The following is a 14712-nucleotide window of genomic DNA, read 5'->3' on the forward strand; positions in this document are numbered from 1 at the left end:
ATGAGTACTGAGCAGCAAAGACCTTGAAGAAATTCGTGGGTCTCAGCTGGATTTGGATCTCACCTGCTTTTTGGAGGGAATGGGGGTAGAAGTATGCATCGCTGGGTCTCCCATTGTCAGCTTTTTTTCTTTTTTCACATGGAAAGCTTGAATGTAAGTAATGGCAGCACATGTACTGAAGTCTGTTTGTACAGGAGCTGTGTTCACTCTGGAACATCTGCTGCATCAGGGTTGCTTGATCCTGTATGTTAGGGGTGGATAGCAGCCGACAGAAGCAGGTTTCAAGGTCCTCCTACCAGTCAAAACCAGTTCCAGAGAATTTGCTCTGTTGACTTTTACTACCACTTACTGAGTTTCATCAAGCTTTTCCTGATGGCTTTGAAGTTGAGTGAATATACAGAACATTTATCCCTTTCCTGAAATACTAAAAAAAAAATCCCAGACTCATAGCTCCCAAATGAGTTGGCTCTAAAAGTGGAAGGGACAGATGAGATGTAAATTGCTAACCTGTTGGGGATAGACTCAAGTCCTTAGCAGGACAGGGAGGAAGTAATGAGTTACATAGAAATGGTAAAGTAGGATGGGAAGAGACTGGCACATGAGACCAAGATAAAACATGTTGGGTGGGTATGAGGAATATGGGACATGCCAATTAAAAATATGCTCTAGGTGTGTGCTTTGGGAGGAACATGAAGTGTGGGGAGAAAGTGCACAATGTGTTTGTCTCAGAAAAAACAGTTGTTTATGCATCCCATCCATCCTTTTCTTCATGGATGTGTGTTGCAAACAAATATATTTTTATCTCTGAAGATGAGATGTTCATAACTTTACTTGAACTAGGAGTTGGTTACCTTGTCTGTATTCCAATAGTAAGTTGTTGGACTTTCCCCTTATTAAATATGCATCTTGGGATTAAACTTCTATTGGGAAGAGTTTATGGGGTCTTCTGGAGAATTTCCTGTAACTACCTTTGTGTATAACGTGGTGATACATGCTGGAAGAGGTGACTGGCTCATTTAGCCTCTAAGCCCAGTACCATCCTTCTCACATGGCTGAAAGTTTGCAGGGCATGCCTCACAACAGAGTGGGAGGGATGTAAAACACAGAGATGGGCTAACAACTTGCCAGGATCACACACAGGCAAACTGTGATACAAGGCACACTGCTTCAGGGCAGTGTCTGAACTGAAAACCATTATTTCTTTAAAATATTGTTGGAGATGGGAAGTAAAATTTAATCTCTGAATATTCTGAATATCCAGTGCTCCTTGTGGGCCTGTCTGTCTGTGTCAGTGTGGTTTGCCAGGGTGGAACCAGTTCCTCTCCTGGGTTTGTTTCAAGGGCTGATGTGGTTCTATTTTATTTTTGTTTTTAAATAAAAGATGAAGCCAGCATAACTAAAATGTAGAGATTTGACTCCTACTCACAAATGAAAAGCCTAGTGCCTGAACATTATATTGGGTTGTGAGCTGGTATTTTACTACCTAAAGAAAGCAAGGGTCAACCAAAAAGCCAAGAAAAAAAACTATCAAAAGTGTCTGAAGGCAAGTCTCTTTGGTTGTAAATGTGTCTTGCTTATGTTACTGCATGTAAGCAAGCTTTATAAATCTATTTTAAAAGATTGCAGTATAGCAGAAGACATGGTGGTAGCTCTGAGGAACAGAAGGAAACTGGAATTTTGGAGCTGGATTAATTGCTGTTGGAATCCTGAGAGTTTTTTCATGCAGTAAGATAGGAGTGAATGTGTCAAAAAAAACCCCAACCAACCACTATGGAAACAAACTAAATGCCACCACCCCTAGATGTGAAAACTACAGTCCTGGTGAGTGCTGTACCATGAGTTACCAGAGCCGAAAGAGACTTCAGAACTGTTTTTATAGGAGCATTTGGGAGGATCTGTGGACATCAAGAAGAATATTTCTTCAGGGAAAATGTGATTGTGGACACCACTAATGTTTGCCGAAGGCCCATGGGTAATAACAATCTGTTTTCTGAGGTTAGAGTCCAGTTGATGGTGCTCCCGATAGCAAAGAGCAAAGTTTGAGCTGTCACATCAGGCATATTTATTTTCCCTTCACTTCCCCTTCCCCAGCCATGACATAATAGTGAGTAATGTGGTGCTGGGCACGTGTTCTACACAGTCATGTTTTAATGAACAAGCAGAAATTGTAGAAAGTTAACTCTCTTCAATCCTAAATATTTCTTGTATCTAGAAGAACTCCTGCAGGAGTGTAGGCAGCAATTTCTAAACTTCTGTGACTTCTATTTTTTCCCACCTGCACTATAAGAACATTTTAGATGTTTGTGGGTTTGGTTTTTGTTAAAAAAACCCTTTATTTAAAATAGGGCATTAGGAAATGACTGTATCTAGCTGAGACTTTCTGCAGCTTCGCAACCATGCAACATTATGCAATGAGATGAGGAGGGAGGGCACGTACTTTCCGATAAACCCAAGGCTTATACAAATCCAAGAGGGCAGGCAGGGAGCGGGGTCCACCTGTGGCCAGGCTGTGACTGGGACACCAGGAGCAGGATTCAGAAATGGTTCAGGCTCCTACTCATGGAGCTGGCTGGAAGAGAGAGTGAGGGGGGTCCCGCTGTGTCACAGCCAGGACAAGGCTTCATCTCAAAGCAGAAAAACACGGTCTTTGTGTCCCAGAGGTGACAGAGACACACCGCTCTCTTACAGGGGGAGGATGCTGTGTGGCACAAAAGCCCACTGGGGCAGGGATGGAGGAGCAGGGGAAGTAGGAGCACAGTGGTCACACCTCCAGTGCTTACAGCAGGTTTGAAAATTTGCTCAGGATTCTTCGTGTGAGAGTGCCTGGAGAGCAACCACTCTGTTTCCAACCTGCCCTTGCTCTTTCTGCTCCCACATGTGCGTAGTGGGGGCCTCTCTGCTGCCCCCGTGCTTTTGCATCCTTCCACGGCTCCCCAAGCACTGTCCCACCTGCTGTCAACTGAGCTGCAGGCCCTTCTCTTCTGCTGCTTCCCTTGAGTGGGGGTTGGATTAAATTGTAACATACTTGGCTGAAGAAAACATTTGGGGGGTTTTTTTGTGAGATGACAGCCGGTCACGGCCTGGTGGCTGCCTTTCCAGGTGGTCAGGTGCTAGACAAGCTCTTGGCTGAGGGCCGTATGAAATGCCTGAGAACCGTGGCTACCAAGTCATGGCTGGCAGCACAGCCTCTGGCTAGTACTGCTGCCTGCCCTAAGTTGGTGCTGCCTGACAAAAGCTCCATGTGCCAAGCTGCTGACACCTCTGGGAGGCCAACTAACCTTGGATCGCTGAGGGTGCTCCCTCTCCTTTGCAGAGGTGGTGAGGTCATACACGACACAGCTGAACCGTGGCAGTGCGTGGGACATACCCTCCACCTGGCACTGCATTCAGAGTATCTTAACCATGCAACAACCCCCCAGCAGCAGCTTCACACCAGGCTTGGGGAGTCTTTCTGTTGAAGATGCATAGAGAGAAGGAGAATGAAAACTGTTGCGGGTTTCATGGACAGGACATCTACTTGTCGGTCTCCTAAAAATGGTGTCACTTCAACACAAATCCACAGCCACAGGTGAAAACACGCTGGGGGCTGGGATCAACCCATCCTGTAACATCTCAGGGCTGAGTGAGGGTGCTTGCCCAATAGCAGAAACCTCCCATCCCTCTCCTCTTCCTGAAGAAGTTAAGGCAGTGTTTCCCTCCATACCTACTGCAGGGTGTGCATGGACTGACTGGGACCTCTACAGGGATTAAAAGGAAGCTGGCATTAAGGCAACAACTTTGCAGTGTTTTCCTCCAAACAGAGGGCTCCTCATTCCTTCAGGGGATGCTAGTGTTTAATGCTTGTGTCCGTAACCCGTTGCAAACAGCTCCGATGTCATGGCATTGCTTACCACTTGGGATGTGTGTCTGCTTTGGCAACATTGCATTTCATGGCCCAACCATAAGCCCAAATATTAGCAGTGAGACCTCTTGGCAGAGTTGTCTTAACTCTGCCAAATTGCCTGGGAAATGCTGCCTGATAGCTTGAATAGACTAAGGGTTTTGCAGTGCCTGAAACACCTCCTGTTTCCTCTCATGGGATGCTTTTCTGGCATTCTAAATCTCTTGTAGGTACATTCAAAGTTAATTAAGTCTGAATTTTAATTCATGCTGTCTGCAAGGCTGATAATCCTCTCTCCCAGTGTGATTTGGCGAGGATTCAGCAATTAGGCTTGGGAGGGCAGAGCTTCCTTGTACCTGTCCTTGTGTCATGGCACATACCCAGCTCCTGCCTGAAGTCCCCCAGTCTCTGATGCATGTGACAGGAGGCTTATGCCTCATCCCCATGGTTTGGGTGGCAGTGATGAGAGCTGCCCATGCCAAACCTTGCAGCGAGAGGAAGAAATGCAGAGCTGGAAATCAGCTGATTGTTAGAGTTGGTGTGAGCAACTCTGGGCTGTGCCAGGGCAAGGGCAAGCAGGTGGGCCTTAATTGCCTTCAGCTCTAATTTCAGTTTTACCTGAAGTGCTCCTGGGGTTGTTAGGCAGGAACCCAGGGCTGTTTAGATGGGAAGGGGCTCCTGGAGTGGTCTGGTCCAGCTCCCCTGCCCTTAAACAAGGTCACCCAGATCTGGCTGCCTAGGACCATGTCCAGTTGGGATTTGAGTATCTTCAAGGATGGGGACTCCACAACCTCTACAGGAAACCTGTTCCCATGTTCAGCTACCCTTGCTGAAGTAAAATTTCTACTTTAAATGAAATTTCCCATGTAGGTACTGCTAAATGTAAATCAAAGGAACAGCCCAAAGGATTCTTAGCAGCATGTCCTGGAGAAGACGGCAGATGTAAGACTGAAGTCCCTTCCTTGCGGCTATCCATACTGCAGCTGGTACAGGTGCCATCCTCTCTGAAGCCCCTGGGGTGTTGACTTATCCTCAGGATGACTTCCCTTTGGATGTGTTTCTGTTTGCCATCTGCCAGAGCAGCCCAGATCTGTGCCATGTCCTTCCAGAGCCGTGTTACCCAGAGCAGCCCGTGCCCAGTGGTGTGGTCCTGTGATGCAGCAGGGAGCTTTTCTTGCTGTTGGTGCTGCAGCAGGCCCTGTGCTGCCCTGCACTGGCTGCAGGCAAGTGCTGCAGAGGCATCTGCAGGAGGGCACCCTCCAAGCGAGTGGCTTGCATGGCTCTTCAGCTTTGTGCCTGCCTCCAAACACAACCTACACCTTCCCAGTGGATCAAAAACTGCTTACAGATCAGTGGCAGCACGCCCACGGAGTGGAGCCTTTGGGAAAGAAAGCAGATCATTACTGGGATGCTGCAGGGAAGAGACCAGTGTCAGTGGGAAGACAAAGGCAGGGGAGCAAAGCAGTGGGGAGAAAGTGGGGTAAGAGCAGAGAGGCCCTATGGCCATTCCTGCCATTGTAAATTGCTTGACGAAGCCACGAAAAGAATCAAAGCCCCCAACTAAACCATGTTCCTATAGCTCATATCCTGTACCAGGCCTTCACTGAGCTCAAGCCCACATCTTGCCCCAGACTTTTTATGCCACTAGTGACAGATCTCTGAAGAGAAGGTACTTGCAGTAAACACAAAAACTATGATCCAGAGATTGACACCAGTTAAAATAATCACTGCTTTTAAATTAAGCAATGGTGAAGCCAAATACTTGACTTGTTGGGTTTTGCCCCTTCAAACATTCTTTGTTATGCACCTTAGGAAATGTCACGTCTAAGACATGCTAAGGCAAAAAAACTGTTGAAATTATGTGAATGATGGGGGATAGATGGAACAGAGACAGGGTGAGCTATTCAGGCCCAGCTGCTGCACCTGCTTAGAAATTTAATCTAGTCTTAAAGCAGCCTGGCCTGGCAGAAGCTAAAAGGAAACAGAATAATTAAGGCCACGGCCACATCCCATTTTAAGTTTTCACACCTGTGGTACACTACCCTTCACTGGGCCTGTTACACCCCTCTGGCTCCCTGGCTTAGCTGAGGCACAGGAGTTTTGTATTTTATAACCCCTCTGACTTCCTAAAACTCTGTCCTGCATCTCTTGTAGAGCTCTGTTGATGCCAAATGGTGACAGAAAATTAGCTTTGTCACTGCAATGGATGCAAGCAGTGCAGTATCTGTAACCCACAAAAGGGTGCTTTGGGGTTACTCCTGAGCCTTGAACTAGAAGAAGGAGCTACTCTCTCATCTTCCAAGTGTTTCTCACAGCAAAGTTAAAGAATCACTCACAGAATCTAGTTAGTTGTAAATTTACTTCTCATCCCCAGCTAGTTGCAGATTTCCCCCCCACCACCACCACTGCTCCTCCTCCTTTAACTTGTTTGTGGTCCAGCCAGGGTTGCTGCTCGTCCACATTCAGCCTGGAGTGCAGTGAAGGTGAAATACGAGCCTGCCAATGCTGCACCCTTTGTTCTCTCCCCGCACAGGTTAGAGAGGAAGAAGTAAGAACTCCTTACGTGCAAGGAGTGCCACCTAACGGCATGGTGAGGAGTCCCAGAGCTCCACACAGCCTGCGGTCTTGGCTTTTTTTTTCGCTACACAGGAGTATATGAAATCACACACGCGTGTTTTCACACACAGTGAAATGCAAGCCTCTTTCATGGCCTGTCTGCCCACAAACGACACTTCAAGGATAATTTTATGCAGAGTCTTTATATTCCTATTTTAAAAAATAGTTTCTTTAAGCCCAAGACCTCAAGACAGCTGTAGTAATGCAGATGCAAGTAAGAATTTGGGTATTCAGTTTGGAGTGTAGAATTGCTGAATGCTGGCTATCTGTTAAGGAGCAGCTGCTGGAGACCAGCGGTTTCAGGGCTGCCTTCACCATGTCAGGCAGCAACAATCATGCTCGTAGGGGGATGTAGGTCAGGTGTAACCTCATGAGGACCCCTGCTCCAACTTCTTAGTGGCCTTTCAATTTAAGGTGACAAAAGGCACAGACATGGTGCTCTAGGATGACCAGACCCAGCAGTGGTAGAGCAAACTGCTGTGGTGGCAGTTTCTTAACATTCTCCAGCCAGAGTAGTCTGCATCATCCCACCATCACCTTGAATTGCTCCAACCATTTAGAAGAGATGTCCATCTGGCTTTTTCCTCAGAAACTTCCTGTTGATTCCTTCTGGTTGTTACCCTTCAGTAAAGTGTATCTTGCTTTACTTGAAGAGATGCCGTGTGCATGGAAAATGCAAGAGAATTGAGGGGCACCAGAAGAACACACGAGGAAGAAAGCCCTCACAAGCCATTTAGTCTACTGCACGTCCTCCTGCTGCACCAAGGGAAGTTGGAAGTTTGAATAGCTACTTTGCACCTCCGGAATTCACTCCTTGTCCAGTCATGACTAAGCCCTCTCTAGCCTTTGGTTTGGTACTAGATTATTACCCGGTGCCCTTCATTGCACTGGTCCAGAGGCAGGTAGCACAGCCTGTTCCAAATGAACAATATTTCTCTGGTGGTTCTCTTGGAAAATGCTCCTAGAAAGGGGGCTCAGGTAACAGGTTCCTGATGCCACACTCTGAGCAGCAGGGCCTGCCCTGCCTGAGGGGGCTGCTTCCACCCAGACATAAATAGCCTCCACATCAGCTTATGCCCAGGCATCAGGGTTGAACTTGCTGTGAGAATACACTTCTCCCATGTGACCCAGATATGCCAGGTGAAAACAAAGAGTCGTTGGACTACTGGAGATGCTGAAGGAGAGATGAATGCACATTATTGCTTTTAAAATACCTTATAAAGCAGACTATTTCTATTGCATCTCTTCTTGCAATATATGAATGTATTTTAGTAGTCCTGAGAAAAATTCTTCCCACTGCTTCATCAGAACTCAAGTATTATGAAAACTTCCTAGATAACATTTCCATAACATAAAAACTACTTGCTATCATTCAACCTTAAAGATTTCTAGCCTGATGACCAGTTTCAAGGCATCTGAAGAGCAGTCTCCTATTATAATAATGAAAGAGCCAAGTAACCCCACTTATGTAGTTTTAATCATTCAGAGTCTGAATCATTCAGAGCAATTCTAGTAGGTCACCACAAAATGAGATGGCTTTTTCCTTTAGTTTGCAGAACCTTCTGTTGACAAAATGCACGCACATGCTCGACCCTCTTTCATAGCTGCTTTGCCTCAGAAATCGAGTCTATTAACTTGTTTCTCAGATTTCCATTCAGGCACCTGACGCTGCACTTCAATGAAGCGTGTTTGTTCAAGGTTCACTGACAGCTTGTGTTGTTCCAGGCAGTATTTAAACTCACTCAAGGACATGGACAACTAATAGAGAAGATGAAATTTCTCACCTTTGACCCAAATTGAGCAGCGTATTTTATACTGGCAGTCATTGTTATCCTTGTGGGTAGGACACTGTATTCCAGCACAACATTTTACAGAAACAGCATTCACAGTAACATACCCAGAATGAAGGTGGCCGTGACCCATTAATAACAGGCTGCAACAAGTAGCAACTGCAAAGCCTTCCTCTCTGGATAAAAGAGATCCTGGTATTAGAATACTTCCTTGTAAAAACACATATGACAGAGGTGCTCTTTTTCCATAGCTAATCCAGAATTGCTCAATTGTTTGGACAAAGATCTATTTTAGGACATGTGTATATGAGTCAGACTTGCCTACAGCTTAAGTTCCCCCTCCCTCCACAGGCTACACCAAATTCCTCATTTGTTTTCTGTTTGGCCTTCAGATGAACAGTTTAGAAGTAAAAGAAGACATTAGGAAAAAAATCCCCACATTTAACAATACCCACAGTCCTTCTCCTTTACTCCCATCTGTCACAGTAGGAAAGACAAATGAGGAAACTGCAGAGAACAATTGTAAAGGAAATACCTCTCACAAGTGCTTCATGATGTGAGAGATCCTTTGTGGTGCAATTCTCATCCTCATCTTAAAAACATAAGATAATACAAATATTTCTTGGTAGTCCTGCCCTTGAAAATGTCAAGTATCACTGGAAACACTGATAGATGTTGCAGCTTTAAGAAGGAAGTATGGAAAATTAACATGGGAAAGCAAGTTTTACTATCAGTATTTGTAAAATTTTTCACAGAAGTGCAACAATAATGAAACTGTTTTAAAAACAGGATGGTGAAAGCAGAAGTTGATGCAATCTGTATTCACCAGCACCTGTTTTACAGGGAAATTTAAGAAGGAAAAGTGTTAATACAGAAAGGCTCTAATAAACAAGACTGTTATCAAATATACAGGTAAACCCACTGGTAAGTAACACAGAATGGCCAGGCTTAGTGGAAATTTAAACTTCAGTAACAATTTATTTAAAGTATGCAAGAACAAAGTAATTTACATTAATCTTCTGTAGTGTCAATATTTTAAAACATATGAAGCATTTAAAAGGAGTTAAGAGAGCAGCAGTAATACAGTAAACATGTACGAACCAGGCTGATACAGCCATTTGAAACTACACTAACAAGACATAAAACGATTTTGTTTAAAAACTATTTATATAAAACAATTTTTATATTTAAGCAAACATATTTACAATCAGTTTTACTGATTGTAAGGAATCAAACCGTTTAATGTTTAACCCGTTAAATACCTTAGCGCAGCAGGAGAACATTTCAGGAAGCTCATATAGAAAACACATGTGCCTGGCACTCAAAACTTTTCATGGCACAGTGGCTTTAGTACTCAACTGACTGGCCTGCTAACCACCAAGCTGGCTGGCTTCCAGAAGAAGTAAATTGAAGACTGTCAGGTAATGTCACTTTAATCCTAATTTGTCCTGTATAGCACTGGAAGTTTAAATGGGAAATCATGAAAGCTTTTATGACATGTCCAGGAGCAGTCTTTACCAGTATTCCTAGCAGCATTCCACACAATTTTTACTTACTAGTGTGGGGATACGGAGGTCAGCTACATTTTAAATTCCATTTCAGAACAAGCACACAGGAGTGTAACCACAGCTAAGCAAACCCTGAGAAAATTACCTTTCAAGCAACGTTTCCAACCCGGATTCATCTTTTTGAGACAGCTTTCTGCTGTTTTATGCAAGACAAGAATCAAGATGTTCATTTATTTTAGATTCCAAAACTTCAGTCTCGCAGACAGGACAACTGACTTTTCTATCCTGCCTCACAGGATTGCTAGGACTTGCAGAGGACTGTGTAAATTCAGCTCTGTTTTTTGTAGTTGTAGTGACATCAGTACCCCCCTTTTTGATGAAATACTTTTCAAAGGCAGTTTTGTCTTCCTTTTTTGGCCATCGCTGCAGGGTACTAACACATTCTAAGCTTTTTTTCTCAGATGCACCCTGAACTGTTGGGGTCTGCTTCAAACAAATTTGTTTTGGTGACCAGTTAGAAGATGGCATAGCCCTCTTGTCAACTGGTGAGCCTTGGCCTGATGTTCCTTCAGTAACACGAGCCATCCTAGCAGGCAATCCACAGTTGTTCTCGTCATCTTCTGTACAGGCAGCAGAGGGTTTTGGAAATTCACGCTTTACAGCTAAGTTGATCTTTTCACTGGCACCATTGGTACGAAGCGGAAAGATGCCACTACGGGGTAATTTTTCCCATTTTATCTCATTTTTAGGGATTGTTATTGTCCTCACTGCTGAATGATGCAGTGAGCCGTGTGCTTCACTGTTTCCAATGGAGCTGCTGGTATTTGTGTTTTTTTCTGAAAGGACACCGTCTCCTCCTCCAAGCCGATATCCTGTTCCACTAAAAGGCATCAGGTCTTGCATACCATGCATTTGTGTCTTGCCTGCAAAATCAGATTAAAAAATAAGTTAATGACGTTTTCATTAAAAAACCATGGCTCAGTATTTGAGGTGCTTCACACAAAAAAATCTGCTGTTTGAAAATAGTGCATAAAACAGAACTTTTTGTAGACAATTCAGTTGAGGGATTTGTGCCTAGAAGTGCACAAACAAACAGGCCCTGTTCTTTGGCTATGTAACAGTAACATGTAAACCAAGCTTACGTAGTGTTCCATCCATATTTGTTCAAGAAAACATTTGGACAAAAATCAGTCTGGCAAAGAAAAAAAAAAAACCATAAAATACCTTTGTTAGTTGATTTGAAGTGTGGAAGTTTTGCTGTCTGAGTTTTCTGCTTGGACTTCTCTGAGAATTTCTCTGGCTCCTTCACTTTGGTGAACGTGCCCCCACATGTCCTTTGATGTTCATCCCACCAGAAGTCATGTGGATTGGGTGCTCTGTTCATTGAGCGCTTCACATACCCAAAGTAAGGCGCTCTGTTCTGGCAGGGGCCATTGCATCGCCACCAGTGCTGGCGGTACACATCAATCTCATCATAAAAATCGTGATAGATCTAAGTTAAAAAAAAAAAAACACAAAAAACAAACAGTCATTCAGGAAGTTACAAATTTGATATCACTAGCTCTATAGTATTTTTTTTAAAAAAATCTATTTCCATTCAATTCTTTCCACTACTGCTGTGATTTTTATATTAGCAGTTAAAAGAGCTGGACCTGAATAAAATTTGGTCAACATTTAGCTACCATTAAAACAAAGCTTTAAAAAGATAGGATACATAGGACTATGTCCTCGTTATTTTGTTTAAACTGCAATAAAATAACTTTGGAAATCTATCTACAATTTCACCTAGAAGATGAACTGTTTAGAATGCATTGCAAACAATACCAGTATTGTATTCTCCTTTCAGCTGTTACCTTAACTGATCTTATTAGACACATTATTTTTAAATATTGACATAAGTATCATTACCCTCTATTGACATAAATCTTGACTGCTCTTCACATGGAGCTCTTCTGTCCCTGCTACCATTAAGCTGTTTCTAGTTTACCACAAAAGCTTAAAGAAAAGTTCTTACAGAGAATATAGCTGAAAATTATATGACTAACAACTCACCACATCTTCCTCAACCTGTTCCCACCACAGTCCCCAACAAAGTAACTATGGAACTGGCACACACTTGGATGCAAATTTGTGTTGGTACCAACTGTGGAGTGTCTAACAAGAAGATCACTCATACCACACTGGGCAACTAAAGCACCAGATCAGGAAGAAAGCTCTGTTAAATCAGGAGAAGAGGATTATTCTTACTGTGACATTGGCTCCAGTCAAGAGATTAATGCGACGCATGTGCTTGCAGAACTCCGGTCCATGAGACTCACGATCTTTGTAGTTATGAGTAACAAAGAGCAGGGCATGGATCATTTCGTGCAACAGTGTCTGAAATGATGCAACCATTAGATATTTACTGAAAAGCATTGCGTTTTCAATTTCAAAATTAAGCTGCAGCTATTTTAGTCCTCTACATTGATTATGGTACTGATCTTATCTTTGATTATTCGTATATTCAGTGAATAAAAACATAATGCTTAGATCTATCAAACCAAATTAGCACTATTCCCACACCACCAAAACATGCTGGAGAATATCACTTCAATAAGCAGCATTCCAAAAAGGAGAAGTAATCTTCAAACTTAAGTCACATCTTTAAAGAGCTCATCCCCTACACTCAAAAAAAGAGCCACTTTTGAACAAGTTGAAACTCTACAGCATTTCTGTCCTTAGGCAAACCTGAATGTTCAGCCAGCTGATAGCAGCAGCTCTGGCAGAGGCCCAGGAAGCAACACAAAGTCATGTTAAGTTATATCCTACATCCTTATTTTCTGTCGTTGGCCCTTTCAAAACTACAGTCCATATTCGAATATTAAAGGATAATTTAGGAGTTAAAAACTTGGGCTGGTTTTTTTCTCTTTATAAAGTCAATAAAACAAACAAGTGACTTTAGTTTTATGTTTCTAAGTGGGCAACTCAAAGTAGGAGGCTAAAGATTACCATGATACTGCAACACAAGCCACACTAGCATAACAGTATTTTATGATCCATAAGTTACTGCACATAAGAATCCCACTACAAAATCCAGAATGTTTGTATGGAGCAGAGGAGGGGGCAGGCACAATGCACTTTACGTGTAGATTCATAAGCCATGTTCAGATACCTCCACAAGATCCTTCCTTGGCCTTAACTTTAGAAGCGGCTCACTGAGACGAATGGAACACAACCCACTTCTTTCATGATATGAACAGATACCAGCAGAGCTGAAAGGAAAAGCAGAAAGAAAATGTGAAAATCTGTTCTTTCTGTAGCACATGAAGAAAATGGAGAATTTAGGCTAAAATACCACCCCCTGTAAACACATGCTAGGTCACTCAGAACAAGGAAAAAAAAAATCACTTTGAGTAGTTACTTGAAAAACTCAGCACCATTAAGCTGAGAAGAAAAAAATCCACAAGTTCCTTAGAGTAGAAAAGCCTGTTTTGAAGGCAGAAGAATGTTTCCTTTAGAACTCGTGATGGAGTGAAATAACACTATACGGATGCTGGCGAGTCACGGCAGCAAACACTGACTTAATTGCTGATTGCTTCAATTTCACTTCCCACCCTCCCTCAACTTTAGACTCATACCAAACCTTCATATACCTTCACTTCTGTGTGCTAATCCAGCAAACACCACTATTTTTGTGTGTTACTGAGTTAGTCCTCTACCAGTGCAATATTCAACTATTTCCAAATGTCTAAAGAATACTGCAACAGCAGAGGATAAGAGGGGGGCAGGACTCCAGCCGCCAGCAATTGCATCTGCTGCGGAACTGCAGACTGCACTTCAAAGATTCCTGGTTTTGTTTAACCTCAGATTTCTTCTATATTCCCCTTCCTAGTCTGTTCTAGGTTTTTGTAATATACTATTATTGGTTCTTAATTGCCTTTCGGCCGTGCGGTAGAACTATCATGAAGACTGAGTACGTGTAGAACTATCATGAACACGAGTACGTGAGGTTTCCACATACACCGTCTAAGACCAAGTAATTTCTTCCATTTTAACATCCCTCCGGCTTGCCTGCACACCGGGGAAAGCCATAGGTGGCTGCCAGGGACGACAGATGCAAAGCAAAGGAGACAAGGACAGCGACCACCTCATGTCCCGCCCTACGGGATATGCCAGAGATGCGGGACATTCAAGCGGCCGGGAAGAGAAGCCATGGCACCAGCAAGACTCTAGCGGGGCACAGCGAGGAGCAGCACAGAGTGACAAGTGCGGCAGCTCTTCCCCGCCTCCCCGACACTCGCAGCCACACGCCAAGGCGGGCTGCGGCTCCATGGGTGCCAGCCCTTTCCCACCGCCCCGACACCGCGCACGCTGCCGGGGCCCCGAATCACAGGGACCAGCCTCCCCGCCGCCTCCCCGCCCCTGGCGACCACCCCCGCACACCCCCCGGCCCCCGGGACAGGGCAACCCCGGAAGCCGGGCCGGCGCTCCGCCCCATACCCCGCCGGTGCCGCACCTGGTCATGCGGGGGCTCCAGGACACAGTGACCGCCTCCAGCTTCCCCCAGAAGAGCGTCTGGTTGAAGTGCACGAACAGGGCGTGCACGTCGGGGCTGGGGTCCAGCAGCTCCCACGCCTCATCCACAACCGACAGCGGGCGGAGGGACGAGCGGTGCGGCGAGAGATCAGGGCATTTTGCTGCTGCTACTGCCGCCGCCGCTGCCTTGTCCTGCTCTTCCCACTCCTTCTGCAGCTTGAGCGCCAACAAGAAATCCTCGTCCTCCATCCCGAGCGCAGCTCCCGTCGGGCGGCAGTGCCGCAGCCGGCATCCGCTGGCGCCGCGGCGCACGCGCAGCAGCAGTGCCCGGGCTGCGGCCGCGTCCTTCCGGAATGCGCGCGCCGGCAGAGTCCCCTCCGCCCCTTCCCTTCCCTTCCCTTCC

At 44.8% G+C, this 14712-nt stretch overlaps 1 protein-coding gene across 1 annotated transcript; it reads right to left on the minus strand.

Annotated features, from left to right (window-relative positions):
- Nucleotides 1–9234: 9234 nt before the first annotated feature.
- Nucleotides 9235–14640, minus strand: SPRTN (SprT-like N-terminal domain). Its single transcript, XM_048297570.1, has 5 exons — nucleotides 14290–14640; nucleotides 12946–13045; nucleotides 12042–12170; nucleotides 11019–11286; nucleotides 9235–10717 (listed from the first exon to the last, which is right to left on the minus strand). Exons 1-5 carry the CDS (start codon nucleotides 14556–14558, stop codon nucleotides 9996–9998), a joined length of 1488 nt encoding a protein of 495 aa, XP_048153527.1. The 5' UTR covers nucleotides 14559–14640; the 3' UTR covers nucleotides 9235–9995.
- Nucleotides 14641–14712: the final 72 nt, after the last annotated feature.

Source organism: Corvus hawaiiensis, chromosome 3, assembly GCF_020740725.1.
Source record: "Corvus hawaiiensis isolate bCorHaw1 chromosome 3, bCorHaw1.pri.cur, whole genome shotgun sequence".
Taxonomy (NCBI): Eukaryota; Metazoa; Chordata; class Aves; order Passeriformes; family Corvidae; genus Corvus; species Corvus hawaiiensis.

Bases quoted from the DNA above. Each gene is read 5' to 3' on its own strand.
- SPRTN (XM_048297570.1), bottom strand. From the start codon at position 14,558: ATGGAGGACGAGGATTTCTTGTTGGCGCTCAAGCTGCAGAAGGAGTGG. The intron at 13,046-14,289 runs GTGCGGCACCGG...TTTTCCTTTCAG, and splicing joins TGGAGCCCCCGCATGACCAG to CTCTGCTGGTATCTGTTCAT. The intron at 10,718-11,018 runs GTATTTTATGGT...CTGATTTTGCAG, and splicing joins CTTCAAATCAACTAACAAAG to GCAAGACACAAATGCATGGT.